This window comes from Macaca thibetana, chromosome 6 (genome assembly GCF_024542745.1).
Source record: "Macaca thibetana thibetana isolate TM-01 chromosome 6, ASM2454274v1, whole genome shotgun sequence".
Lineage (NCBI taxonomy): Eukaryota > Metazoa > Chordata > Mammalia > Primates > Cercopithecidae > Macaca > Macaca thibetana.
In genome coordinates this window covers 85,570,792-85,598,709 of record NC_065583.1, presented here as the reverse complement: position 1 = coordinate 85,598,709, position 27,918 = coordinate 85,570,792, and the positions used below count along the sequence as shown (strand labels likewise).

The window sequence follows — 27,918 nt, the reverse complement described above, 5'->3', positions numbered from 1 at the left end:
GATATATTTGAGCAGTATGCAGACAGGGCAGGGGCAGGCATCAGGGCAAATAGTGTTCACTTTGGGACCAAAGGGTGACTCTTGATGCATGTCATGAGTTTCTTTCCAGCTGTGGAGCTGAAGTGGAGCTTAGAGGTTAGGGAATAAAGGGACATGGAGCCCAGGCCAATCAGAGTTCTACATTACCTTTTCTTGGTAGTTTCAGAGCAGCATCAATGCAGATGGTATGGTCTGAGCTAATCTGAAGCTTTTCAAGAGCAAGATGTTTTCAGGCAAATTTTACATCCTTAAAATTTCAAAACGGTTTGTAGACTTAGTGCACCTAATTTTTTGAAGATGTATTAATTAGATACAAAGTTAATTGTATCAATATCCATTTCATTCTTAAGTTAATTGTATCTTAAGAATGAAATGGGTATATAAGGTAGCACTTATGTTTATGGCTGGTAAGGCTGTGTAACAATTTGGCCAATGGACAGGAAAGCAGGAGACTTATCGGAAAGAGCAGGTAATATATGACAATCAGAGCAGGTTGGTGAGAGGGAAGCTTTAGAACTAAACTATGGCAACTTCAGAGCAGACCAGAACCTGTGGGACTGTTGAAGGCCAGAGCTAGGGTGGGTCTGAGACCTTGTCTAATCTAGAGCCACTCAGACACAGTTTCAGAGGAACCCCTGTGGATATGCATCAGTCCCCTCTGATATGTAGGAGCCTACGCCACAGTGTATCTAGACAGTTCTTTTTTCCAAAATGTTTATAAAACATTTTTTTTAAATACTAGCCTTCAGGTTCATGAAATACGAGGAGGAGGAAGTGAAAATATACTGACTGCTACGGTAGACCTAGGGTCAGCTTTTGAGGACTGAGGTAACCACCGCAGGAAATAAGTTTTGAGGTCTGATTTTGAAACAATATTGGAAGACCGTTCCTTTGTGAGATAGAAACTTCTCCATTTTAATTTTAGTATTTTAAGCTTTTCCTACAGGTCAGTTGGGAATAACATTTTATTTAGGGACTCACGATCTTGAATTTTTAGCTAAATGCCTTAAGAATAAAATATTATTTAAAAAGTATTAAAAAGCTGTGATTCCACACAGTTTCTTGTTCAAGATGAAGAATATAAAAATATACCACCATGTCTTGGCAACTGGAAAAGCAGATTTTAATTTTCATTCCAAAAATGAGAGACTGAAAATCAAAGGCTTAGGACCACAATCCACAACCCTCCTCCCGACCTCCTGTCTGTCTTCGATAAAAGCTACAAAGAAAAAGTTTCAGGAAACTTTCAGACATTTATAATTAGCATAAACACTGTATACCAAGATGTGTAAGTCAAAACGTCTAATTACTCTGGGATACAAGCTCAGGCATGTGGCAATAGAATACTGTCTGAAAGGTCATTTCAACATCAAGTCACGGACGTCCTATTTACATAAAGATCTAGGGCAGAAGCACAATGTGCGCACTGCTGCAACTTTCTCATATGTGAATGCTAACATCTGCTGAAAAGCTGTTGGTACCTTTACTGCAGGTTTCCTGTCCTTGAGTCAAATACTTTCTACTCAGTATTGGATTGAGGTATACATTAGATTAAAAATAGAACCAGCAAGCGTTTTCTTCATTTATTTAAGTGTTTTGTTCTTCTGTGGAATTACAAATCATCCAAACTTACAGAACTCTTCTTTGACAGACACCTTTTCTGATAAGGTGATTGTAAACACTCAATGAAATACTCATGAACCAGCAGTACCATGGTTTGATATGACAATTCCTGGTGTTAAAGTAGACTCATATAGCCTAGCAGGCCAAGATCATCTATAATTTCTTTTTTATAGATTAGGGACAATAAGGCTTAGTGGTTTGTTCAAGTTAGAGCCATATTTAAACTGACAATCCCTGTACTCCAAATCTCCTTACCCTGCTCCATGGCTGTCTAATTACCTTGTAATATTAACGTATTATGTTTATAGTCTTTCTCCCTCCACTAGAATGTAAGCTCTGTAAGGACAGAGGTTTTTGTCTATTGTGTTCCCTGAATATATTGTCAGCACCTCAAGTGGTGCGTAGCACAAACTAGTCACTCGATGCATATTTGTTAAATGAAAAGGTAGATTAATGTCTGAGCCAGGCCTAGAACTGAAGTGTTTGCTTTCTTTCCACCAGCATTTCCGAAGCACGCTGAAAAGTTTCCTTATGTGAAAGGGGGGTTCTTTCCTCAAATAAATTTAGGAAATGCCAAGTTAAACAAAATACCTTTCTTTGCTGTGGGTCCTTCCATACTGAATAGTTTCCCATTTTGTATGGCCTCAGAACCCACCACCTCCCCTCCAGCATCCCAGGAGGCCAGTCCATCTCTTAATTTTATCTAACATCTATTATTTGACTATATATAGACTGCATATATTAGCTTAGATATAAACTCACTGCAAACATTTAAACATTAGAATTCTCTGTTGTTCTCAAATTATTTCTAGACTCTTGATTCTGTGATTTCCTTAAAATCTAGAAATATACTTTAAGCTACAGAAATATATTTGCATGCACTATTCAGGTTCCACAGTTTAGGGACAGAATAATCTAGAATCAGAACAGAAAATAGAAACTTCAACCTGAAAGCCACATGTGCTATTTTTAAAACTAGACCTGCAGTTATGACTTTAGGCCCAAACATTATGGGTTGAGGGGGAAAAAAAAAAGCCTCTCAGATCAGCCCAGATGTGCAAACCAATGCTGGAGGGTGGAAGAGTAGGGAGGGGAGGGTAGCCTTCACTGGCAATAGAAAAAGTTTATTAGAGAAATCAGTAAGAGCTAAACATTCCTACTGACAGGGAAGGGCAGGGGGTAGAGAGGAGCCAACACATATTAGAGCCATCTGAAATTTCCATATGATAGCTATTTTACTGAGGAGAATAGTGCAAAATGCCAAATTTTTCTAGCACAAAGAGAAATATTGGCAGTTATCCCCAAAATTCAGGTCATATAGCAATTAATGTAAATAATTCAGGAAAAAATAAGTCAATTTATTTCCTTCCATTGTTCCTCTTTAGCAAGATGTATATTAAGCAAGGAAAAAGTAAAGTGAAATGCTTTCCCTGTTATTTTTCACATAGTTCCCCTGGATCCAGTATTAAAATTTCTAGTTCTGGATTAAACAGTAGAGCAGCCTAATACTGAGGTTTCCTATTTCTGTTATTTCTGTAGTATATAGTCTTAATATAAAAATAATTCCTGAGAACTGCATTCTCATCCCTAATGTATTCTTTTAAATTTATGGCCATTTTGGAAAAAATATCATCGATGGCAACATTTCAAAACCAATTTTAATTACAAATACACAATAACTACGATGGAAGTAAAGTAGTAATTTTTAAAAATCAAATACACCCAATACACTCAGTTGCTATATAACTGAAATTACAAAAAACTACTTTCGGCTTTTTTAATATGGCTTCTCTATTAATGTGAAACTAGCCTTCCAGTAGTGTGTCTGGTAAGATGACATGGATTAACTGATTCTTTCACTTAATTCACTTATTCCACACATATTAACTGAGTACTACTGTGCTAGGCACCGTTTAGGTTTCTATGACATAGTAGTGAATAAAACCGACAAAGATTCCCACCATTGTGGCACATAAGTATAAAGGTCCAGGAACGAGATAGTGATGCTTAGGACCAGGACAGGGAGAAATGGATGGATTTGGGATATATTTTGCAGGTATAGGCAGCAGGATTCCTAGACATATTAAATATAAGAAATGAAGGGGAGAAATCAAGGATGACCCCAGGGTATTTTGCCTGGAAGAAAGGAATTGTTTCAGTATGTGTATGTGTGTGTGTACACACATATAGACATACACACACACACACACACACACACACATATATATATTTTTTACTTTGAATGTGATAATGAGCACCTTCATGTAAATGAATCCATTAACTGGTTAAGTGTACTTCTTATTTTTAAATACTGTACAACTGACCAATGTTGGTTTTGCCAGCTAAAAAGGGGCTTCAAAGGGAGTTTTGTTATGATTCATTTTTGTAGCTTCATGGTTAAAAAGTATTTAGAAGAAACCAGGTGTCTGAGTGTGTGGTGTTTGGTAGTTGGGTATTTCCAGGAAAAAAGGGGTGATGACAGTTATTGGCAGGGGAAAGATAGAAATACCAGATACTAGAGATACTGCATCAGGGAAAAGGTATACAGACTATGGAGCATGAGAGAACAGAAACTTTGTTTAGGAATGAATGCAAAGTTGAACCAAGTGCAAAGTGGTTTTGGAAGAGAAGTGAGACAGCCATCGAGAAAATCTAAATAGTTTCTTCAAAATGCAGTCATGGCTGGGCTAAGCCACAAGTTCTTCTTTGGTGGCAAAAACTAAAACCTCCCACTGGGTTCAGCAACTTATCATAAAGCTGCATTTCATTTTTGTTTTATTAACCAGTCCCTTCCAAAATTTAAATATACAAAGCTGATATGAACTAAATTATCATCTCGTTCCTGAATCTTTCCACCTCCCACATTGCCCAGTTAATAAGCCATCATTCATTTAGTGCTGAGATTACTGGCACCCTGATGAGTGAAATTTGACTCCTCTCTCTCACACTACTCCACACCCCTCAACATGCACATAATCGTAAGACTTACTGCATTTTTCTTCTGAAATATTTCTTAAATGTATATTCTTTCCTCTGCTTTGGCTCAGTATTACCTTTTGCTTGGACAACTTGGCTTTTGGCCTCTACTTCTGAACCGTTTTCAATCCCATCATCTAATCATTCAGCTGCCATCCTCTAATCATTCAGTTTTTATCAACAACTATTCTTATAAAATGTCAATATGACCCTGTCAGTCTCAAGGGTCATTTATTTCTTCATGACTTCCTACTACTTACCAGTAGTAGATGTAAAGCTTCTTAATAGTATATATGAGTTTCCTTGTCAGCACTCTTACTACTAAACCAGTTTAACTGGGCCTCATCTCCACCTTGTATTTCATGTTCCAGCAATACCGTGTTTGCTGGGTGCCGGAACACGCTACTCTGTGTCCCCACTTCTTGCCTTAGCTCATGCTAACTTATCTGTGAGATTCAGCTTAGCAGTCCTTCCCTTAGGGAGCCTTTGCTTTCCCAGTGAGGTGCGTTTAGAAGCCCCCTTTCTGAGTCTCCATGGTCCCATCACCTCCAGGTATTCGTCACTATTGCTGCCTTCACTACACTGTATGCTACGTACTCATTTATTTGCCTTTCTCTCCCACCAGACTATGAGTTCTTCGGAGGCAAGGACCGTGGTCTTATTCACTTTTTTTTTCTTTTGAGACAGAGTCTTGCTCTGTCGCCCAGGCTGGAGTGCAGCGGCGCGATCTCGGCTCACAGCAACCTCCGCCTCCCGGGTTCAAGCGATTTTCCTGCCTCAGCCTCCTGAGTAGCTGGGATTACAGGTGTGCACCATTATGCCCAGCTAATTTTTGCATTTTTATTAGAGACAGGGTTTCACCATGTTGGTCAGGCTTGTCTCAAACTCCTGACCTCATGATCTGCCCACCTCAGCCTTCCAAAGTGCTGGGATCACAGGTGTGAGCTACCACGCCCAGCTGGTCTTACCCACTTATATTTGAAACACAGTAGAGTAGATACCTAATAAATATTTGTTAGATTTATCTGAAGGAACTTAGATTAAATTCACTCAGAAGGTGCCTTATGTCAGGGATACTAAAAAATTACAAATGGATTTGAAATAGATGACTTAAGAATCTGTTGAGAACCAGGGTTCCCCAGAGAAGGCAAAAATAAATAACAAGATGAAAGGAAGGGGGGAAAAAAAACACAAAAAACTCATACAGCTGCCTGCTGTGTGGTACAAATGTTAGGATGAGAAAGTTCCTAACCTCTCTTGTGCTATGTTTAGCCCCAAAACCTAGGCCAAGTGGCTTCCTGGGTTTGTGGGACTGAAGTTCATATTATACATTTTTGTTTTTAAAAAGTATCTTTGTTTTTATTAAAACACTCACCGAATACTCTGGCTTCACGAAATTCCATTTGAAAGTATGACCCAACCTCTTTAAAACCATTTTGTATTTTAAAGAATTTAGAATTTAACCATACTAAATAATTCTAAGTTTAGTAATTCTTCTTGTCAAGTAGGAAGCAGAATTTTGTTTTAAAAAATGGTTTCTCAGAAACAAAGCCCAAACCTGAATTCTACAAGGAAAAAAAATCTTAAATATGAACGGCAACTTCCAATTCATTGCCAATCTCCTCTTCTTGTACCCTGGAGCCTTGAGCAACGTTCTTTTGCATTATGCCAGGAAGAACTGCTGGCAAGCGTAAGTGGGCTTAGAATTCGTGCCTGCAGTCAGCAGCAGTTGTGTAAATCTAGGGAGAGACTGGTATCTGACACCTGCAAGTCCTCAAGGTTAACAGAAGTCTCAAAAAGCCCAAGACCTAGATTTTGTAAAATACATGGTTTCACCCCAAACTAATCAATGTCACCAAGAAAACTTGTAAGTCCAATAAGATAAACAATAGTTAAGTCTGCAGAATATTTCCATAAAGATTTAGAAGTATATTTAGTTCTTAATTCTCTGCTTTCAATATCAATTGTTTTTGAGCCTTTTCTTGGGTAAAGTTACAGAATGCTTTTTTCAAAATAAATCTTATGGGGAAACCCAACATGTATTACAAACAGACTCAGAAATGCTCTGGTTAAGGAAAGAATGATGAGAGACTGGAATTGCTGAGGCAGCCACTGTGGTAAGATCACTGTGGTAAGTCCTCCCTGGGGACCAAAGGCACAAGACCACAGTCTATGCTAAAGAAGGAGAAACAGCAACAAGACAGACAATATTTAGGGTATATCATTTTAATTAATTAAATTGTAGTCACATCTTAAATGAACATTACAAAAGTGTGTGTGTAAAAATATGCACCATTTTGTGCCTTTTTTTTTTTTAATGAGAATTGGTGCCAACTATTTGGAGAATACCAGAGATAGGAAATGGTATCCCGCTGTCTTGTTCCTTCTTCTTTTTAAAATGCTTTCTTTAGAATTTTCCCTTTGCATTTCCAGTTCCAAGTTGTTTCTCTCGCAATGATTTGAGAAGAAAGTGAAAACCTCTTTTACAAACAGATGAAAAGAGAGAGCCCTAATGGACCACATCTAGGATGCTAGATCATTGGCTGTGGAGCAAACTACCTGGTTTCCAACTCTGGCTGCAGAATCTACCATCTGTGTTACCTTGGGCAAATAACCTCAGTAATCCCCAGTTTCCATACTTGTAAAATGTAGATAATGATATTACCCAATTCATATGACTGATGTGAAGTTTAGAGATAACCCATCTAAGGTGTCTGGCACAAGGTCCGGTACACAGTTAAGTGCCAAAAAATGTTTGCTTTGATAATACAAAGACAATATTGGGGAGTTCCCACTCCAATTCTGACCTGTTTGATTCTAACACACACGTGCCTTCCTTACTATAATGAGGTGTTTGATTTTTAAAGTAATTTCTGTTAACAAGCTCTTTAGATAATCAAAAGTTGACTATACTCATTCTGAATCTTCATAATTTAGAGAAAAATAAGGGGCTACAAGTCTTCTGGGTCAAAGCTTAAGTGTTAGTGTAAATGGAAGCCAAGTAAACTATCTGGAAAAATAAACAAATAATGAAAACAACTAGCAATATTTCCAACTGTTTCAAACTCAAAATACAGAAAGATAAGGTACGAGAATGAATCAGCTAAAACAGGTGTCCATGGAAGGCTGAAAAATTACAGATGTCTGCTGCTCCTCTAGAAGGGTAGCAAGCACTGCTTCCCAAGTGCCCTACCCATTTAAAAAAAAAAAAAAAAATGCTGCCTTCAGATTCCCAGAGTCTCAGATACTAGCTACCGCACAACAAAGAAACAAAGAAAATAGAATTAAGGGTTCTCATGGGAATCACAACTTTATGACTCGAAAGCATTCAATCTTCATAAATACAAACAGCATTTTAAAGTTTGTGGGGGTGTTTTTTTGTATCAAGCTATAGGTAAGCTCTAAAAATGAACCAAACGTGTAGTATTTTAATTTTTATAAATCTCTCTCCGAACATCTACTCTGAAAATGCATCCCTGAGGCAGAGTCTGGTTTACTCCATAAAATTTATTTCTATTCAGTTTTCATAAGTCAAATTTGTTTGTTAATTTTCTTCAAGCCTATAAAGAAAATAAAACTATTTCTAATTTCACATGTATAAAGCTATTGATATGCACAACACATCAAGAGCTAAATTAGAGACTACAGTTCTGATTTCTAAGAGATTGGCATGTCTGATGTAAATAAGAGGGCCTGTCAAGTTTCTTACATAGACTGATTTGTAATTGTAAGAAATACAGGACCGTAAAGACTTCTAAGGATGGTTAGGCTATTGGCAAAGTCATCAAACCTATGCCTTCACATAGAGAAAGAGACACTTTGGCAAAAAGGGCAAAGGTTTACGTATGGGTAATTAAGGCAAGTACTATATTTGAATAACTGATATTACAAAACTTTTGTTTATCTTTTAGATAGTAATTTAATTCTGCTAGGAGGTAGAACCACACACCACAGAGTCCCTCTAAAATAATGAAATTATATAAAGTAGTAAAACATTTTATCCCCTGGCCAATAACTCACAGCATTGCTCCATGAAAAAAAGAGATCCATACTGCTAGGCTTTGTGAGGTGTTTGCAATGTTCTTTTAAAGAAGACAGGCATCTAAAGGTGAAGGTAGAAATTCAAAAGCGCTAAATAATTACGGCCACAAACAATGGTACACAAAAATGTCGAAATAGCAAAATACAGTATGTAAAAAGTTATATAAGTAGTATAATTATTTTTAAAAGTTAGAGAAATAGAGTAATTTTGCCAAAGGGAATTCCTGAACTACTAAAATAAAAACTCTCCCCACCATATTGGGAGAAAACATGAATAATATAAAGGAATGAAAAACTCAAAACCACTCCTTCTAGCAATACCAGATGGAGACAGCAAGGCACTGGATGTTACTTCACACTATCTTAAAACAATTGCAATATTTTACTCATGTCAGAGTATAATCAAACAAATCACACTGTCAAACAGTTTTTAAACATTATCAAATGATTAATTTTGAAATTCCAAAAACATGTATCCAATATTGGCTGGGGAAAACCCCTCATGACTGGCACTTTTGAACAGCTGTGGGAATATAAGACAGCAGTAGCTTTCTGGGGTGGGGAATGCTGATGGGATAAATGATTTGGCGACAGTTATTGAAAACTTTAAAAGTATTCTCACCTAATAAACGCCATATCTAGGAATCTATCCCGAGGAAATAAAGATAGCAATAATAATTTATGCACATGGATTTTAATCATACCATTATTGTTATACAGAAACCATACATGTAATAGGAGAATGGCTAAATGATAGTGCATCCATAAAATGAAATGTTAGGTAGCTATTTAAAAGTAACTTGTACTATTTAATAACATAGGAAAATGCTCATGATAATGCTAAATGAAAAAGGAATATAAAAAGCAAGAAACACACTGAGACTGCAATTTTTAAAATGTATGTCAGCAAGAAGAAAAGACTAGAATGAAATTGAATAAAACTGTTTTTCACTTTTAGGAACCTTTTATTATTCATCTTTATTCTTATGTGTATTTTATACACTTTAAAAAATGTTTATTCACTTTGTTTTTCAATCAGAAAAACAATAAAGACTGCATAAAAATAATAACTAGATTTTAGGTTATCATTGATACTTACCCTTTAACTCAATTACCTTAAATATTATTGAAAGAGGTTAGAGATTTTTTTTACAGAATCAGAAATTATGAAGTAAAAGACTTTATCCCAAATTAATCCTGACTCATTATGCTATTCTTCAAGTTTTCTAAAGAAGGAACAAAACACTGTCTTCCTTTAGAAACAAAACACAAAACATCAAGCATTCCTAACAAAGTTTTTCGTTATAGCCAAATACAGAGCTTTCAAACAGCTGTGGAAATGTAAGTAAGCATCATCTTACTATTCAGTGGAAATGGAACACCCTTAAATACCTTCCTTCCTAATCTGAAAACTGACTTATAAATTACCAACATGACTAGATTAAGGAAAAACTAAAAAGCATTCAGATTAGTCATAACAAAAACCTCTAAGTATTGATTAGTAGAGTATTACTGCCTTCATAAATATGGCTATGCCTTATATTCTCACTCTAAAATAAGATATCCATAACATAACTTACTAAGTGGTTATTAAACCCCAGGCTTTTCATGTATTATAAAGAACTGCCCTTTTCCTATGGCTGCTTAGGTACCAACCCTCTCCTGATGTGGGCTCAATTTTGTTCTTTAATCACTTGCATATTGCATTCTGAGTTTTATTACCCTAAGCCCCCTAAGAACCTCATCTTTTAAAATTCAACCAACTGCTGCTTTTCATTTCCCTGATCTGTCCTTTCTAGATTGGACTTTTTCCTACGACACTTTACAATGCCGCTGCTCCAAAACATCAAATGCTAACTCAGAAAGGAAAGTAGCCTCTACTCCCACACCCTTGATAACACCAGCAACTCTGCCTGTACCTTCTTTCCACTGGGGAGAGAGATCACAGACGGAGAAAACTTTCTTTCTCCACTGATAGATGACAAAGCAACTCTATCAAGTAGTTGACTAGCAAGATATTAGCTGGTGTCTAGCTCTAGATAACAAGACCTGCCTTCTCTGTTCTCCTTGTCAACTTGTTTTTTAAAACCTTTAATATCCAGTTTTTCTCCTTAGAGTCTTGTCATATTTGAACTCGGCATCTCCAAAAATTTCTTTTACGTTTCTCCAATAATTAGGAAATACAGATTCAAAATGCCTTTTTGGCATCTATTGAAACATGTTCTGGTTTTTCTTATTTAACCCATAAAGATGACAAATTATCTTTAATGATAATGAGAACAAACTTTAACATATTTGTTTCTGCAAAGTAAGTATAGCTTGATTGTTATGAAGTTCAATGTCATAATGAGAACTTGTAAACTCACCATTCAAGAACAAGAATGTGAGCAATAACACATCCACCCATCCTCCTCTCCTTTTCCCTCTGCCTGCCTTTCCCTTTGGGTGTAACCACTGTTCTCATTTTCATAATTGTCATCCCTTTTTTGGTTTTTAATAATTTTATCACATATGTAAACCTACCAATAGATTGTGTGATTATTCCTGTTATTAAACTTTATAAAAACAGCATCATACCATATGTATTCTTCTGCCTGCTTAGAGTTATAAGTTACTGCTTTTCACTGTTGTATACTTACACTAAATGAATATATCACACTTAATCTCTATTAGCCCGTCATTGTTCTTAATTAGTATGGGCACAATTTAACAAAAGGAGCTTCAAATTCCCTAAATGTTAGTAATTAAAAGTAACAATACTCATGCTTTCAGTATTCATATGTAAACCAGTATTCTTTAACAGCTAGGAAAAAATTACTCTTTAAATAGGGATTCACATCAGAATTTCATCTGTAAATCAACCTTTTCTTTCTTCTCACGACTAGAGTTCCAGGTATAATTAAACCCAGTAAAATGTCCTTTGGAGTTGCTTTTGAAAATCCTTTTGTTCCAATTCTCCAATGGGAATACCCCCTGGGCAGCTCCATTCTGACAGAATGAGGATTGGAGTGTAACCTGAACACCTCATGGATAACATGTTCCAAACCAAACACACCCCATGTCTCCTTCTCAACCTGCTCTTTCATCTATTTCAGATGTGAATAATGGCCTCACCACCTAACCAAATGCTCAAGTAATAAATACAGAGCCATCCTTATTTCTTCTTCTTCTTGTCCTCCCATATGTAAGGAATTCCATATATAAGGAATGACTAAGTCAAGGCAGCCATTGGAGAAGCATGTTAAAATGCAAATCTGACGACATGACTCCCTGGTTAAAATTTTTTAAATAGTTGATAATCTCCTACCATATTTGATAAGCTATAATAGATTGTGACCCATTGGAAGGTCATGGCATTAATTTAGTGGATTGTGACTAGGATTCTTTTTAAATGAAAGAGAATGGAACAGAAAATATCAGGGTACATTGATGAAGTAAGGGTAAAGACTGTGTTGTGGAACTTTTGTTTCAGTAGTGTGAATGTCTACATCTATATGTGTAAAGCTATGCTATGTAAAACAGTTTTGCCTTACTGTGAATTATTTGTAAATGTGTTTGAAGGCACTCATTTACCGATGTAATTTTCTCACATTAGAGAGGTCAGAGGTTACCCAGAAACTGATGGAAGTCATAAGCTTCTTTTGAGAAGAGAATGTATACATATCTATACATATGTATATTCTTCATTCTTATGAGAGTGAATCGAGCTATCCTAAGAAAATCTGGGGGGAAAAATGTGTTTTAAGTCCAGGTCTCCAAACCTCATCATAGCTCTCCAGGGAAATTTTATAGATAAGCAGCAGTGATCTCCAAGGTGAAATCCTAACTCCTCAAGAAGGTGGGGCTGGGTGGTGGATCACCCCTGTAATCCCAGCACTTTGAAAGGCTGAGGTGGGAGGATCACTTGAGTCCAGGAGTTGGAGACCAGCCTGGGCAATATAGGGGGACCTTGTCTCTTCAAGTTAAAAAATTAGCTGAGTATAGTAATGCATGCCTATAGTCCCAGCTACCCAGTAGGCTGCAGTGAGCTACGATTGAGCCACTGCACTCCAATATAGGTGACAGAGTAAAGGATGGTTAACTTTAAGGGACCACAAAGTATCACAGAACTGGTAAAATACTATTTTCCAAGCTTAAATAAGTAAGTACTACTAAAGTGACACTGCCTGCAATATAAGTAACTCAATTCCACAAGTTTAGTTTTTGGTGGGAAACAAAAAAGCAAAGCCAATTAGTGACAAATTTTATTGACAAACAGATAATGTCAGGAATACAAATGGGCTATTTTACCTTGTCTACACACTGTCTATCTGTCTATCATGGTGCCTGGTATACATCGTGTACTCACAAATGTTTGCTAAGTGAAGGCAGTAAGCTTCATTCATTTCTAAGAATACAATTTATGGCAATTGTGGTAGCTTCAGATATTAGTTATAGCTCCAGCTGCTGCATTCCAAGGTGATGCAATTTGGTGAAGGACAGAGCAGGGTGAGCACCCCTGATTGTGCTCAAGTTCTGGGGGGCTTCTCTTGCTGTAACTCACAGTGGGGCCTGTGTAAGGGTATGGTCCATGAGTACTTTGAGATAGTTTCCTCAGGCACCATAAACATACAAAGTTACCCTCCTACCCTCTGCTATTCTGAGCTCTTCAAGGGCAAGGGGTGGGCTAGGCTGGGTCCGCTGGTCAATTTACAATAGCTTCAAAGTATGATTCAATTATTGGGTGAGAAAATATGCAGTTTCCAGAGTTCCCCAGGGGCAGCCCATCTCCTGGGTAAAATGAGATATTTAAAAATGTGCACTCCAGCCTGGGTGACACAGCAAGACTCAGTCTCCAAAAAGAAAAAAAAGAAAAAAAAAAGTGTGTGTATGTGTTGTGTGTGTGTATATATAAAAATTAAAAAATTTTAAAAATTAGGTAATTTACTATTTTATTAACACCTTAGTAAATTAACATGTGGCTAAAGAGTTGTAATTCAGCAAAAATATTAGATGGTATCTATGCATGTTAACCACTGTAATATTAAAAAAATTAAAACAGAACTACCATTATAAAGAAATATAATTTTAACATTCTTCTAGTATTAATTACATTCAGAGCTGAGAGTATCAAGGTAGCTGTTAGTCGTCAACATTCAGAGCTGACTGACTAAACACAACCCTTGGCAAAACCAGTAGGCTAGCGAAACCAAAACGTCAAGGGAAAGAAGTCGGAGGGAAGGCATATCATCTAAGACGGAATGGCAGTGCTGGGGATTTATTTTTACCTTTGCTGCGTATTTCAAGCTGATAGTTATCTTTGCTTCCCCAGGAACCAAGTAGGGTAGGGAAGGACAGTCTGCAGGAAGCATTTTCAAGGGGGTTGAAATTGCCTACTAACTTCAAATACTGTATAATTTAGTTTTTCAAACCCAATCTTCTCCACAACCCCCACAAAGTAAAATAAATAATTAACAAAATATCTCTGAAGGCTTTGCTGAGTTTGGGGATTAAAAAAAAAAGAAGAAAAATCCAACCCTCTGTTTAATGACTCTACTGAAAGAGTTTTATAGCACTATTCAAGCCTTTAAAGTTACCAGTTAAATGCCAATTTCATCTTTGGAAGGTCATTGTGCCTTTTTAGAAGGCATACATTTAGAACTTGTTTGGCTGGCTATTCCTTGTTCATTCTGGGAAAAGTGTGTGTGACTCAGTGTTTCACAGGAGATACTGCATGGTACTTATTGAAAATATTTTCTATTTTCAGTCCTCTTCTTAAATTCTTAAAAATGATTTCTAAAAATTAGGCCCGGTATGGTGCTTCAAATCTGTAATCCCAGGTCTTTGGGAAGCCCAGTCAGGAGGATTGCTTGAGGCCAGGAATTTGAGGCCAGCCTGGGCAACACAGTGAGACCCATCTCTACAACAACAAAAACAATTAGCCAGTCATGGCTGTGCATCTATAATCCTAGCTACTTGGGAGGCTGAGGAGGGAGGACTGCTTGAGCCCAGGAGTTCAAGGCTGCAGTAAGCTATGATTGCTCCACTTAACTTCAGCCGGGAGAGCAATACACTGTCTCAAAAAATAACTATTATTTTATTATTTCTAAAAATTACGTTATGTAAAACTATTTTCTAAAGCCTCTGGGATTGCTGAGTCTGAAAGTAAGTAACTAAATTAGAAAGAATTTTAGAACAATATTCTCATAACAAATACTGAGTTAATACCGAGGTCTAGAATCTCATATACTGTGACAAAGTTAGCAGTATTTCTCACTGCCCTGGGGAAATCACTCCCTGGACATGAGTCACTGAGGCCTGAGGCAACTCCACTCTGTACGGCTACTACATGCCAGCAGATGTGGGCATTATTCACTATTGAAAACCTTGCCATTTCAGATTTTATCTCAATTATAACATACCACACACTTACCTTTGTGTGTGTGCACATGCATACACACAGTTCTTAAATAGGTCTTCTGGAATTTTACAAACCTGTTGCCAAGATGTGACATTTTATATCTACTAAAACCCTTGCTTAAAAGGCTATTTCATACCAATGAGAAATACGCCTTGTTCCTGGCAGTCCCCCATTTCCATAGAAGTTCTGAGTGGAGGGTTCTGGATGAATCCTACATTATGAATTATTTTCTAAGTATTAGTCTGTATGTGTTTCTTAAGACTGTGAGTTCTCTGAGGGTGGAGCCCATGCCATGCCCATCCCTGCATCTTTTCACACAAAGTACGTAACACTTGGCACTAGTAAATGCTGAAAGAATGTTTGCGCAGTGAATAAGAAACAAGCAGAGCAATAAATTAGCCTATTAGCACATTCATTGATTAGGCTACCTGTTTATAGTTTATTGCTTAGAACAATTACGTTGGTTGATAACTGCATCAGTAACAACTGTTATTACAGTATGGCAGGAAGAACTTCTCCCTAGCAGTGTGAAGACCAAGAGTGTAGTTATGGCACTGCCACTATTAACTGTGTGTCTTTAGACAAGAAACTTTCAACAAGCATGCAAATACAGTTTTGTTTTTAAAAATGTACTGAAACACATCTGTGGAAAATTTTCACCTGTCACATTTTCAGTATCAGATCAGTAGATAGAACCATCTTGATTTTTATAAAGCTTACTTCACAATGTTGCTTTTGGAAACTGGGTGCATTATACCATTACACACCTCTGAATGTTGTAACTTGAAGATCACAATGCAGTAGCCCATGTGAATCTACCAGCTACCATTTCTGTTTAAATATGCTCGTCTAGAGAGATTTATAATCCTAATAAACCTTTAGTTATAAGTATCTTAGGTATAGATTAGAACTGTGAGAATTGGTTGATTTACACTCTTCAGAATCAGCAAAGCAATTTTGGATGATTTACTCACCTCCTGATATTCATGAGTTTAGAAATGAGAATCAACTGCTACCATAGATATTTCCTCATTTTTCTGAATCCAGAAAATGCCCTCAATGACCATCTAACTTTCTGAGCACCTTTTTCCATTAAGGAACAGGTGTAGAATGAACAGCGAAAGTCACAATTTATATTTTTAATGCAAAAAGGCTGCTGCCCAACTGTGATAATAAAAATCCAGGTAATCAATGACTTTCAGAAATTCTACTCTTTAGCAGCATATTGCTATACTTTAATATTTCAGTCTGCATTTATTTAGAAGAAAACTTCAACCTAAGAGAACATGTTCAGGCACAGAGGCAAATACGCTTAAAAGCTAACCAGTCAAGACCCAAATTCTGGCCTTCTAAAGACATAACTGAGGGAAAAAAATACTTATAATTAGTTAACAAGGAAGAACATAACGATGCAGTGCTTAGCGTGAGTCTCATCAGGGAAACAGAAAATGATTTTAACACTACATGCTCAGTTTTAAAACGATATTTTAAAAATGCTTAGTTATACTTCAAATATGCCTATATATGACAGTATCATGACAGTTAAGGTACATTTTCAGTCACATTTGATGTAAAAAGACAAATAAAATTTCTCATTAACGAAAAGTACCCTTTGTGGAAAATTTAAATTTAAATCTTTTAATTTAAAGCCCTAAACATATTCCACATAGGAAAAAATCTGTAAGCATACTTCTTCAGAGAGGATTTAAAGCAATAGCAAGGCAACGTTAAATTATCATGGCTCTTGAGAAAAACAGAGGAGCAGTGTACAGAAGACCCTCACATTGGTAGCTCTGCGTCTTCCCTGTGGGCTGTGCCAACCCACTCTCTCCCCAGTAATGACTCTTTGTTTTTACTAAGTCCCAAAGGGTTGGGGAGAGCTCTGCAAAAAGAAGGGGGGAGGGGTGGATGGAATGCAGCTGCAGGCTCTAAAACAATGCTGAGTCCATATATTTTGTTCCCAGTTAGAATAATGAAAAGAGTGGGGGGTTGAGGAGACAGACTTAGAATAAGCAAGGTAGGATCAAACATCCTATAGCTCTCAGTCTATAGTACCTCCACTCCTCATCTATTCTACCAAATCCAATTACCATTCCCTTGGATTAAAAAGCTTATCTGTTAAAATTCAAACACCCATTAAGATTTAAACCTATCAGTCATTTATATCTAAATTGTTTCCATCAGTGAACTATATCAAGGCAAGGAATAAAGTAGGAAGAGAAAGTGGAGCAGGCAAAGATAAACTGAGGGCACTTGGACACATGGGACAGGAAAGCTGAAGGGAGGAAAGTTTAGAAAAGGTGGTCTAAGGTTTCAAATATAAACTGCCTGCTTTGCAATGCTGCTTAGGGCCCAGGGGCAACTAGTATGCTAGAGAAAACCATACTCCCTCCTAGACTGCTAAAAGCTGCAAGGGTCAGAATGGAGAGTTTGGAAGTCTGCACATACTGGTGCTCCATGATTTAGGGTTTCGGCATAACTTGATGCCTCCTTAGAAAACATCCTTTACTTGCATTTCCCAGCAGAAAAAATTAAGGGAAGCATCAGCCCCAGAACCCTACTGCTCCCAGTAAGAGAAAAGCAGCTCAAACCTTACACTCTTCCTCTAGCCCTCTTCTCCCTAGATAATCCTTTAGTGAAAATTCATGGAGCCCTCCAGGGCTGGTAGAATTAGGCCTGACCCTGGCACATCTCTTCAGATATTATTGATGTCATTAAAATTTGCAGAAAAACTCAAGAAGCCTTAAATAAACACCTGAACTAAGCCCTTGAATAGAAAATCAGCATGTGCTAATGACTACCTACTAAAAAGCTATACAACAAAATCCAGAAGAATACTTATTCCAATTAGGATCCCATTCATGAACACTTAGTCACTGAAGAGGAAAAACAGGACTTCATTGTAAAGCTGTCATGTAGAAGCAAAACTCTGACATCCACACAAACATCTCCTTCAAGTAAGCATTACACAACACATTTAGAAGTACTCTTGGTCTGTGTTGAATGATGTAATTAATCTGACTCTTGAACTGTTTTCAAGTTATAAAGGTTAGAAAGACTATTTATTTAAATTGACACTTCCGCATTTTGTGACAACAAAAATTCAGAAGTCTGCAGATTTACAATAATCAAGAATCTTCCTCCCTCAGCTTATGTTTTCTCTATAGCTCTAAAAATCCATTTACAGAAATTACAAATTTCCATATTATAGCTAATATATAGAGGCATATAGAATACATATTAATTTAAATGAGGAAGCAAAAAGAATAATTGAGTCTATTTATTATTATGAAATATTAATAATAATAATTTAAAAATACTGATTCTATTCCTGTAAACTTTATCATCTATTATAAAGACAAAATTCATAGGTCCATTTTATTAGGCATTATCATTTATTGTGCTTTTAAATGCAGTAATAAAATACACAGAAAACTTTGTTTACTCTGTATATATGAAAAACTCAATTTCTACTTACATATTTCATTTCCTAGTACATACAACTTAAAAAAGTACACACACAGCAAAATTTTGTTAATAGTAAAAGCAATCACAATCATAACTTGCCTGAAACAAATAATCCCTTATGGATGTTAAGCTGTGATAAAACATACTCACATAATACCTTGATGTACGTTATACTTCAATAAAAAGGTTCAAACATGCAATTATTCATGATATGGATAAAAAACACTGTCAATATCAATAACCATATATGAATTTTTAAAACGTAAATTAAGAAAAGAAAATAAGAGAATTCAAGCATCTTAAAGATGTCAGACATTTTCATTTAGTCACAAAGTTCACAGAATGAGTGGCTGATTATAATAAAAGGGTCAACTGAAAATGGATTTTAAAAGCTGATAGCGTGCAAGAACATTAGATTTGTTTGTTAAATCAAGAAGAGTACTCACCCCGTGGAGTCCTTGGAACTGAATTGAAGGTCGAAAAGGAATTAAATTCTATTAAAAGAAACAAACAGGTAAACCTTGGTTACTGTGACACAGAACTAAATGTTTAAACTTTAAATCTATATTATTTGGGCCAGGCACAGTGACTCACGCCTCTAATCCCAGCACTTTGGGAGGTTGAAGCAGGAGGATCACTTGAGGCCAGGAGTTCAAGACCAGCCTGGGCAACACAGTGAGACCCCCCCCATGTCTATTAAAAAGAAAGAAAGAAAGAAAAAAAATATGTATTTGGTCAGTGTCATAATGTGTGAAAATCTCTTCATTATATACTTTCTTTTGCATGTTACTATATTAAGATACCTTGGATGAACAATATCACACTATTTACATTTCTCTCTGAACCACACAAACAAAATACAGTTTTTGGCAGTGCAGCTAATCATGTTTTTGAAACTGACCAACATGATTTAGCAAAAAATGGTTAGTATACCCATTCAGTTTTACCTTAAAAAAACTGTATTGTTGCATAGTTTCCTGGTATATTTTTAATAGGGGCGGGAAGAGGGAAGAGATAATTGGAGGAACTTTGCAATACTGTAACAGGATGCTAGAAATATAAAATTAAATATTTGAGAATAAACCTGTTTTCCATTTTCTGACATTTTATCAGAGATTTGTTTTTAATAGACAGCCAAACAGGTTACCAGTTCTCTCATATGCTTCTCACCAGGAGAACGTAATTTCTAGATCAGTGTTTTTTATTATGAGCTTTTTCTTCTTGGTAACTTCAATATTTTATCATAGAGTTGTGCATTTGGAATAAAAGCTGTTATCGTAAATGTCAGCCATAGTCTTTTGCATGATTTCCTGTATTCATAGTCACCAGCATATTTTTCTGTGGGAAAGCTTTTCCAAATTGCCAACAGAAACCCATGAAGAAATCAGATTTGGGTAATGTTTAATGGTAGTACATCAGCCTGTAAACTACTCACACCTTCATATTCAAATCCAATGTACAAAAACAGTGGTTTCTGGTCTCATCTCTACCCCAAATAAAAATATAGAGGCACTAATAATGTTCCTCACCTCAGCTACAGCACATCACCTACTACTTCCAAATGCTTCCCAAAACTTCTCTGCAGACTTAAAAGTTTACTAATAGGGATTATAATAAATGAAAGAGAAAAAGAAATAAAGATAAGTACTTCTTTAAAAGACAGACCACCTTAATGTAAAATCAAGTGTAACATTAGCTATCTTATTATTATTTATAAAAATGAATAAACAAGTATCTTTTTGGAGAAAACATTATAATGGATACTGTTAATGTTCTATTACCATAAAAGATCATTTAATTTTAGACTTATCAGCAGAATCTAAGTACTACTGAATAACAAATTCATTTATTGGTGTGGGAGAAGTGAACTTTTTAAAAAGGAAAAATAAAAAGGCAGCACCTGAATTTTTAAAACCTAATTTTTTAGTAGATTTTCACTCTAATTCATTGCCTTTTATGAAAATATAAACATACATTAACTTTCTTAAGGGGAAAAACGCCACCCCCAAACTACTTTCCATGGCTAAACTCACTCTTCCTGAAGTAATGAAAGGAAGCCCACAGGGGCCTTGGGAGCCCCTCTTCATGTGGAAGAGTAAGGTGGCTCTACAATTGAGATTATACAGGTTCAGGTTCCAGCTTTCACAATATTTCCATCAGCCCTGCTTTCTGAATGTCCCTCCAAATCAGAAGCACTGAATATAACCTCAGAGGCTCATTACACTTCCCTCCTTGAATCCTGGCAACTCAGAGGTTGTCTTCAGCTCGTTATTGAAATGTGAAATTCTCTCTCCATCAAGTTCATTGATTCTTCTTGGTCAGATAAATGCAAACTTCTTCTTAGTTTTCAAATTGCTGATATCCCCACTGGATATTACCTCTTTCTTGCACTTAGAGATAGCAGTCCTCCCAGTTCTCTGATCACACCTTTCATTCCAAAAGGCAAGTTCCTATCCTTTTCTTTTTCTAGATCCACTTCATCCTGGAGGCTCACTGCACCTGTTGGGTGATAACTCTGAATCTCTTCTCCATTCCTCAGCTGGCACCTCTCCATAGCCTGCTACTTACTACTGCCGATAGGACATTTTGCATTAGAAACTCACAATGGCAGCAAATCTCAATGACTGGCAAACATGAAACTAATTCCCCCATCCCCAGCCTTCCCAACCAAACCATCATCTCTTTCTTACTTTTCTGGCAAAGGTACTTTTATCCTCTTGGTTCTCCAGGCTCACCACCTTAAAATTAACTTACAGTCTCTTCTCTCCCTGACTTCATATTCTATTAGTCATTTACATACTACATGCCACTAGAATCACAGGATTCCAAATCCGGATGAGGCCTTAGAGATAATACAGTTGGTGCCTATCCCCCACAGGACCAGAACCCAAGACTCAATCTCCCTATTTTGCCATGCTGCTTTTCTTCTACTACCTTGTGTTCCACACACATCTGCTAATGGGGTATTTAAGAGTGTGGGGGCCTAATCCCTCATGCCAGAGAGTTCATCTTTTAGTTGGGGAAAATTTGAGAATGATTAAGTACTAGGCTAAGTAGCAGTGGGAAGCGTAGTAAGAATTCTCAAAAAGGAGAGTACAGGTTAGAATAGATAATTGTTTACAGAAAAGGTGGCTCTTAAATCACAGTTTAGAAAAGGTAAGTTCCGAGGAAAGACAATACCCTGAGGAAAAAAGCAAGGAGACAGGAATGGACACTGTATGGTCAGAAGGCAGGTCTGCATGTGTACGCTTCTTTCCCACTTGAAATACAACAGCAAGGATGAGATCCGATCTGCAAATTCCTGCCTAATTTTTCCTTATCCTCAAAATGTGTCTTCATTTTTTAGTTTCTATTTGCTACAGAATAGGGCAATAATTTAAATTTCAGACCTCAGGATGACTCTGTTTAAAAAGTTTATCACTCTGAAATAATTCTGCCCTAATCCCCTCCCTAACCCCTCACTGATGGGTTGTACTCTTGTCTTTAACTTGATAAACAGTTGGAGGCTCTCTCAATTTTTTGAATAAGAGAGTTGCTCACAGAAGTGTTTTGGGGGAAGGAAGCTCTTTCAGTCATGTGCAAAATAGATGGAGAGAGACAGATCAGGGCAGGGCAGGGCTGGAGAAGTGAGCTCGTGCACAGTTCGGGGGGATGCTTAGAAATACCCTGGAAGTGGTAAAAAAGGCCTAAATTAGTATGACTGCATCTGCAGCTAACCAGGGATGGTGGACACAGCAGACATTCCCCAGGAAAAATGATAAGATATGCTGAAAGCTTGAACATCAGACACCAAAGAAAGATGATGCCAACGTGGCTCCAGGGCTCCCAGTCACCAACTCTGGCCACTCTGCCCCAAACTCCCTCAAATTAAGTTCTTAGTCTCCATTTTGAAAGCAAGACCCTTATCACCTCACAACTAGATAATGGCTTTCTCCCTTCCTTGAAGTCCTTCCAAATTGTTCAAATAGCCGGCAGAACCTCTCTCATATACCACTGTCGGCCCAGAGTAGTTTTTATCACTGTCTGTCAAAACAAAGCCAATTACTAAATAGAAAACACATCCGCTATCAACCAAGATCAACCAGAATCAACCAAGTTCATCTTCCATTTCCTCCCAACAATAGCTCAGCTATGTTAACCTTTGTTTGTTTGTTTTGCAAAGACTTTCCTCTCTAACTCTTTCATGTTCTTCCAACCTGGCATAAATTCCCAAGATCTACTTTGCCAATCCATACTTATTGCTTACTTAACATTCAAGCTCAAAATTAATTTCCTCAGTGAGACCTTCCTTTGGATAAACCAGGAGTCAAAGACTCAATGTTTCAATGTCTTCAAAGACCCAAAGGTCTTTGGAACAGATGGATGTAGGGCAACAAGGAGTGGTAAGTACCTGGAAAATGAATGCCCAAAGGAAAAATATCCAAATTAAAAAATGTTAAACCTGTTTCTAGCCAAACAAAACTCTGGTGCCACCATTTTGCTAACTTGGAACTATGTAACTATGAGTTAAATCTCATTAGCTGTTTGTCCAGATGCCAGCATCTACTGTTCCACTACATTGGGTATATTTTTTCATAGGTTGTCTTATTCCTGATTGTTATGACACAGGAGTCTTAGGCATATGTAACTTACAAGTATTATGTGCTCAGCTAAACAAGAAAAAAAGTATTGTAAAATCATTTTGTATATGTTCTCTTTATATATGAAGTATACCACTATACACATTGTACACATATGCAGATTACTATTCAGGGTTGTACAGATAAGACAATATGTACTATTCTTCATAACAATTTAGAAACTTGCAAGAATAATTTTGACTATATACAATTTTTTTCCTCATGCCCTGAATTTAGAACTTGACTTCTTGACATGTTTATAGTTCTACCTATAGAGCTTGACTCCTCAACAAGAATAATTTTTATTTATCTAGTTTTCTAATGTATGGCACAGAGCATTTTATATCTGTTGTCTCAAGTGAGCCTCCTAAAACCAGCTCTGGGTGGTAGGAAAGCATCATTATTCCCCATTTCAGAGACAGAATAAATAATGAGTCTCTAAAAGGTAGAGTACATCACTCAGGATCACAGACCTGGTGATTAGCAGAGTTGGGCCTTAAATCCAGTCCTCTGAATGCCAAATACAGTACTCTTTCTTTCTCTTGCCTCTGAAATGTGTTACCCCCTTGTGCTAAACATTTAAAAGACCTTAAATGTTCACTCAGTTCTTTTGGCATTTTGTTTCCAAGGAAAATGAATTTCATAAAGTAATTAAAATTTCCAAAAAAACTAAAGTAAAATTTAGTTCAGTTTCTGATTAAAAACTGAAAAAAAAATAGTTTTTTTTCCTTTAAGGACGATGTATAGTGAAAGAACATACATAAATATTTGTTACCATTTTATTTAATATATAATAAAACCCTCATTTATGGAAGTTATATGTACTTATCCAAACAAGCTCATTGTCACTCAGAAATTCTTTTAAGATATCTAGCAATCTAGAAAAATACTTAAAACAACCTCAAATGCTTTACTGATTTTAATCCCAATTTTAGAAAAGAACATGTTAACTAGGCTACAGCTCTTGAATGTTTTTAAAAATGCCACAGGAAGAAACAAACTCTACACCACTTATTTTGCATCTGATCACTCATTGTGTTATTAAGAGAGACACCAGGAAAAAGTTTAGAAGTCAATACCATTATAAGCAAACGTCTAAAGCATATTAGTTTTTTATCCAAAAATTTTTTTAGCCTAAGTGTAATCGTATAAACATGACCTCAACTCACTGTATCTTTAAACATTTGCTGAATACATTCCCATTAGAAATGAGTTTCAGGTAAGGCTTCAACTTTTGCTTTAATTAAATATTTTCACCAAGTAGCTCTTCTGAAAATCAAGTTACTTTAGGGCTTAAGGGAATAGTATTTGAGCTATAAGTAAGAGAGTGATCTGGTATCTATTTCCAACCAAGAACACAAAGGCAGATTGTCATTGGCTAGGGAAACTTCTTCAACAACAGGATTTATCAACAATCCTGACAAAAGTGATGGTTTGCAGTCAAAAGATTCTGTCAAATTTTAGTACTTTCACTGCTCTTAGAGCTCCTTGAATTTATGCTCTATACCTCTTATGAAATGTTGGGCATTCCTAAGCACAGAATAGTAGTACAGACAATGCTAAAATGCTCTTAAGTTTGGTTATACTCTTGACATCTGCATTTACAAGCCAATGCTACTGCAACAAGAACTGCTCTATGACCAAAGAGATCTATGCACACTTATTTCCAGGGACTGACTATTCCTCACAATATATCAGAACTATAAAAGTAATATATAATTTACTGAGTCATTTTGCTAGGAAATATTAATTTTCCTAATATTAATTCTGACATGATTTCTTTGGGATGGGAGAAGAGCACAGCTGCTTTTTGGAGTTGAATAAAAAAGTTACTTATCCTATAAAGGTAGTTTATAACCATCTCTTGATTGTATACATATTGCTTATCCATGTATACAAATTAAATGTGTGGTTACCTTTCCCTTATCAACAACCGTCAGTTTTACAAATAAACAAACAAGAAATAGCATTCTGGGTCTAGAAAATAACAATATTCCTAAAAAATATTATAGAGATCTTTCCAACTTTATTCTCTATGGTTAGAGATGTTTTTGATATACCTTTAGTTTCCCTTTTGAACCCATCATGGAACTTTGAGTTAACTAAAGGTTAACTCTTGAGAATTCTTAAATTATTTGAAATCAATCAGCAAGTATTTATTAAATACTTGGTATCTACCTTTGTATCTAAGCTGCATTATAAGCCATGATAAAGATACCACCAAAAAAAAAAAAAAAATTCAATGTCAAATATAATTTTGGAACTTTGCTCAAAACAAAAAAACTTTCTATAAAGTGGATTGTTTAAACAAACAGTTATAGCTAACCAGTTACTATCTGAGTGTTTACAATGTGTCAGGCACTATCCATTTCTACTACCACCTCTGGGAATTCTCAGAAGCACCCTTGTGGGGTAGATAATATTATTCTCATTTCTCAGGTAAGTCCTGTGAATTACTGAAGGCTACACAGCTAATAAGTGACCTGGGGCTCAGAACTGTGCTCTTATTCAGGATTTTATATAGTTAGTCTTTCCTGTCCCCCTCCAACAATAGTAATATGAAATTTGAAACTGAAAGCCAGATAATTAAGAATCACTTTTTTGGTTTTGCACTATGGCAGAAGGAAAATACCACACAATTTGGGAACTTGTTTTTACTTGCAAAGTAAATAAGTGGACACACTTTTCCCTGGGATGCAACTTGGATAAAATAGATCATCTTTCTTTCCCTCTATACTATTTAAGAACTGGTAGTAATGATTCTTTTGTTCAAGAGTCACTTTTTTCTTTGTTCTTTAGGACATCATCTGATAGAGAACCCAAATAAGACTATCTAATAATTATATTTTAACCACTGTAATAAAAAAATATCTAGGCAAAGAGAGAGGAGGAAGAAAGAAACTTGGAGTTAAAAGTAGAAAATAGCACATGACATCAGCTGATCCTGAAGAAATAAAATGCACTCAGCTCTTATTAAAAGCCAATAACATGCTTAGAATAATACATGATATGAAATTTAGAAATAATCCAAAACTACTTTAAAAAAAGGTATCTTCTTCTTTGCCTCAAACCTTTTATTAGATGCCAAAAAGAAAGTCATTAAGCTTCACAAACCAATCTAGTATTTTGCCCTGTGAGTCAATGTTACCCTAGATTCAAAAGAAATTCCTTTTCTACAGATTTGGAAGAACCAGATTAAAGAACATACGAAGTAAAGAATAATTTCTTTCTAGCCACTACAGCATGGAAAGAGTGAAATATAAGGGATTACCAAAACCAACATCCATTTAGCACAATCCCTGTTTTGAAAGATAGCTTCTAGAAAACGGTGGTTATCTGATACATGCCAAACTTTTTATATATATATAAAAATATATATATATTTCATATCTATATCTATATATAATAGATATATCTATATCTATATCTATATATAATAGATATATCTATATCTATATCTATATATAATAGATATATCTATATCTATATCTATATATCTATATCTATATATTATATATATAATATATAAGATTATATATATATATAATCTTCATATATATATATGGTTGTCTTAAATTTTAGGATTTCAAATAGCTTTTGAACATGGAAGGCAAAAATCTAAACTAAACAACCAGCCAAAAAGTTAGTTACTGTGAACCAGCCTTTAAATCAACAACACTTGGCCAGGCATGGTGGCTCACGCCTGTAATCCCAGCACTTTGGGAGGCTGAGGCAGACGGATCATGAGGTCAGGAGACCGAGACTATCCTGGCTAACACGGTGAAACCCCATTTCTACTAAAAATACAAAAAATTAGCCAGGGGCGGTGGTGGGCGCCTGTAGCCCCAGCTACTTTGGAGGCTGAGGCAGAAGAATGGCATGAACCCAGGAGGTGGAGCTTGCAGTGAGCCGAGATCGTGCCACTGCACTCCAGCCTGGGCGACAGAGCGAGACTCTGTCTCAAAAATTAAATCAGTCAATCAATCAATCAATCAACACTTGAAGCATAGTATCCCACCATTTTTTCCCCAGATTTAATGTGGGCTTTATAATTGTATAATTAGCTTATATGTCAAATCTGACTGTAAATGCAAATAAAGATTTGTTTCCTGGGATCATGATCTCTAAAGCAGAAGTATAAGGAGAAGTGGTAAAATAAGCTTAGACTGGAAGATGGAGTTTTTTTTTAAACTAGAAATTAATAAAATGTGGCATCTAAAACATTTTTTACAAAGGGAACCATTAGGGGGCTTGAAACTGGGAGACTACTTGATCATACTTAATGTTCTGAAAAGATCACTCTAGCTGCTGTGGATTATGGGGGAAGGGTAGAAACTTGAGGCCACCTCAAAGTTCATGGCAGTGATCCTGAGGAGAGATGATGGTAACTGGGACTGGAATAGCAGCAATGGCTGGGGTTAGATTCAGGATATTTTGAAGGTTGACAGTACTTGCTGATAGATCAAATATGTCAAGAAAACAGGAGACGAATCAAGGGTTGCTAGTCAATTTCTAGGCAATTGATAGAGAGTTCTGCCACTTACTGAGATAGGGAACACTTAGGTAGATAGAGATTTGAGGAGTAAAATAATGAGTTATTTTTAGAAACAGTGAAGATATGAAAACAACCTAAATGCCCATCAACGGTAGACTGGATTAAGAAAAGGTGGTACATATATACATGGAATACAACACAGCAATGAAAAAGAATGAGATCATGTCATTTGCAGCAACATAGATGGAGCTTTAGGC

The 27,918-nt window shown here is 36.3% G+C and overlaps 1 protein-coding gene across 1 annotated transcript in view; it reads right to left on the bottom strand.

The window, feature by feature from the left end:
* Window positions 1–27,918, bottom strand: part of ELL2 (elongation factor for RNA polymerase II 2) — a 77,206-nt gene that overhangs the window by 39,418 nt on the left and 9,870 nt on the right. The window contains exon 2 of the mRNA XM_050795411.1: window positions 18,994–19,041. Within this exon, the coding sequence (XP_050651368.1) occupies window positions 18,994–19,041 (48 nt within the window). The remainder of the gene's footprint in view (window positions 1–18,993; window positions 19,042–27,918) is intronic.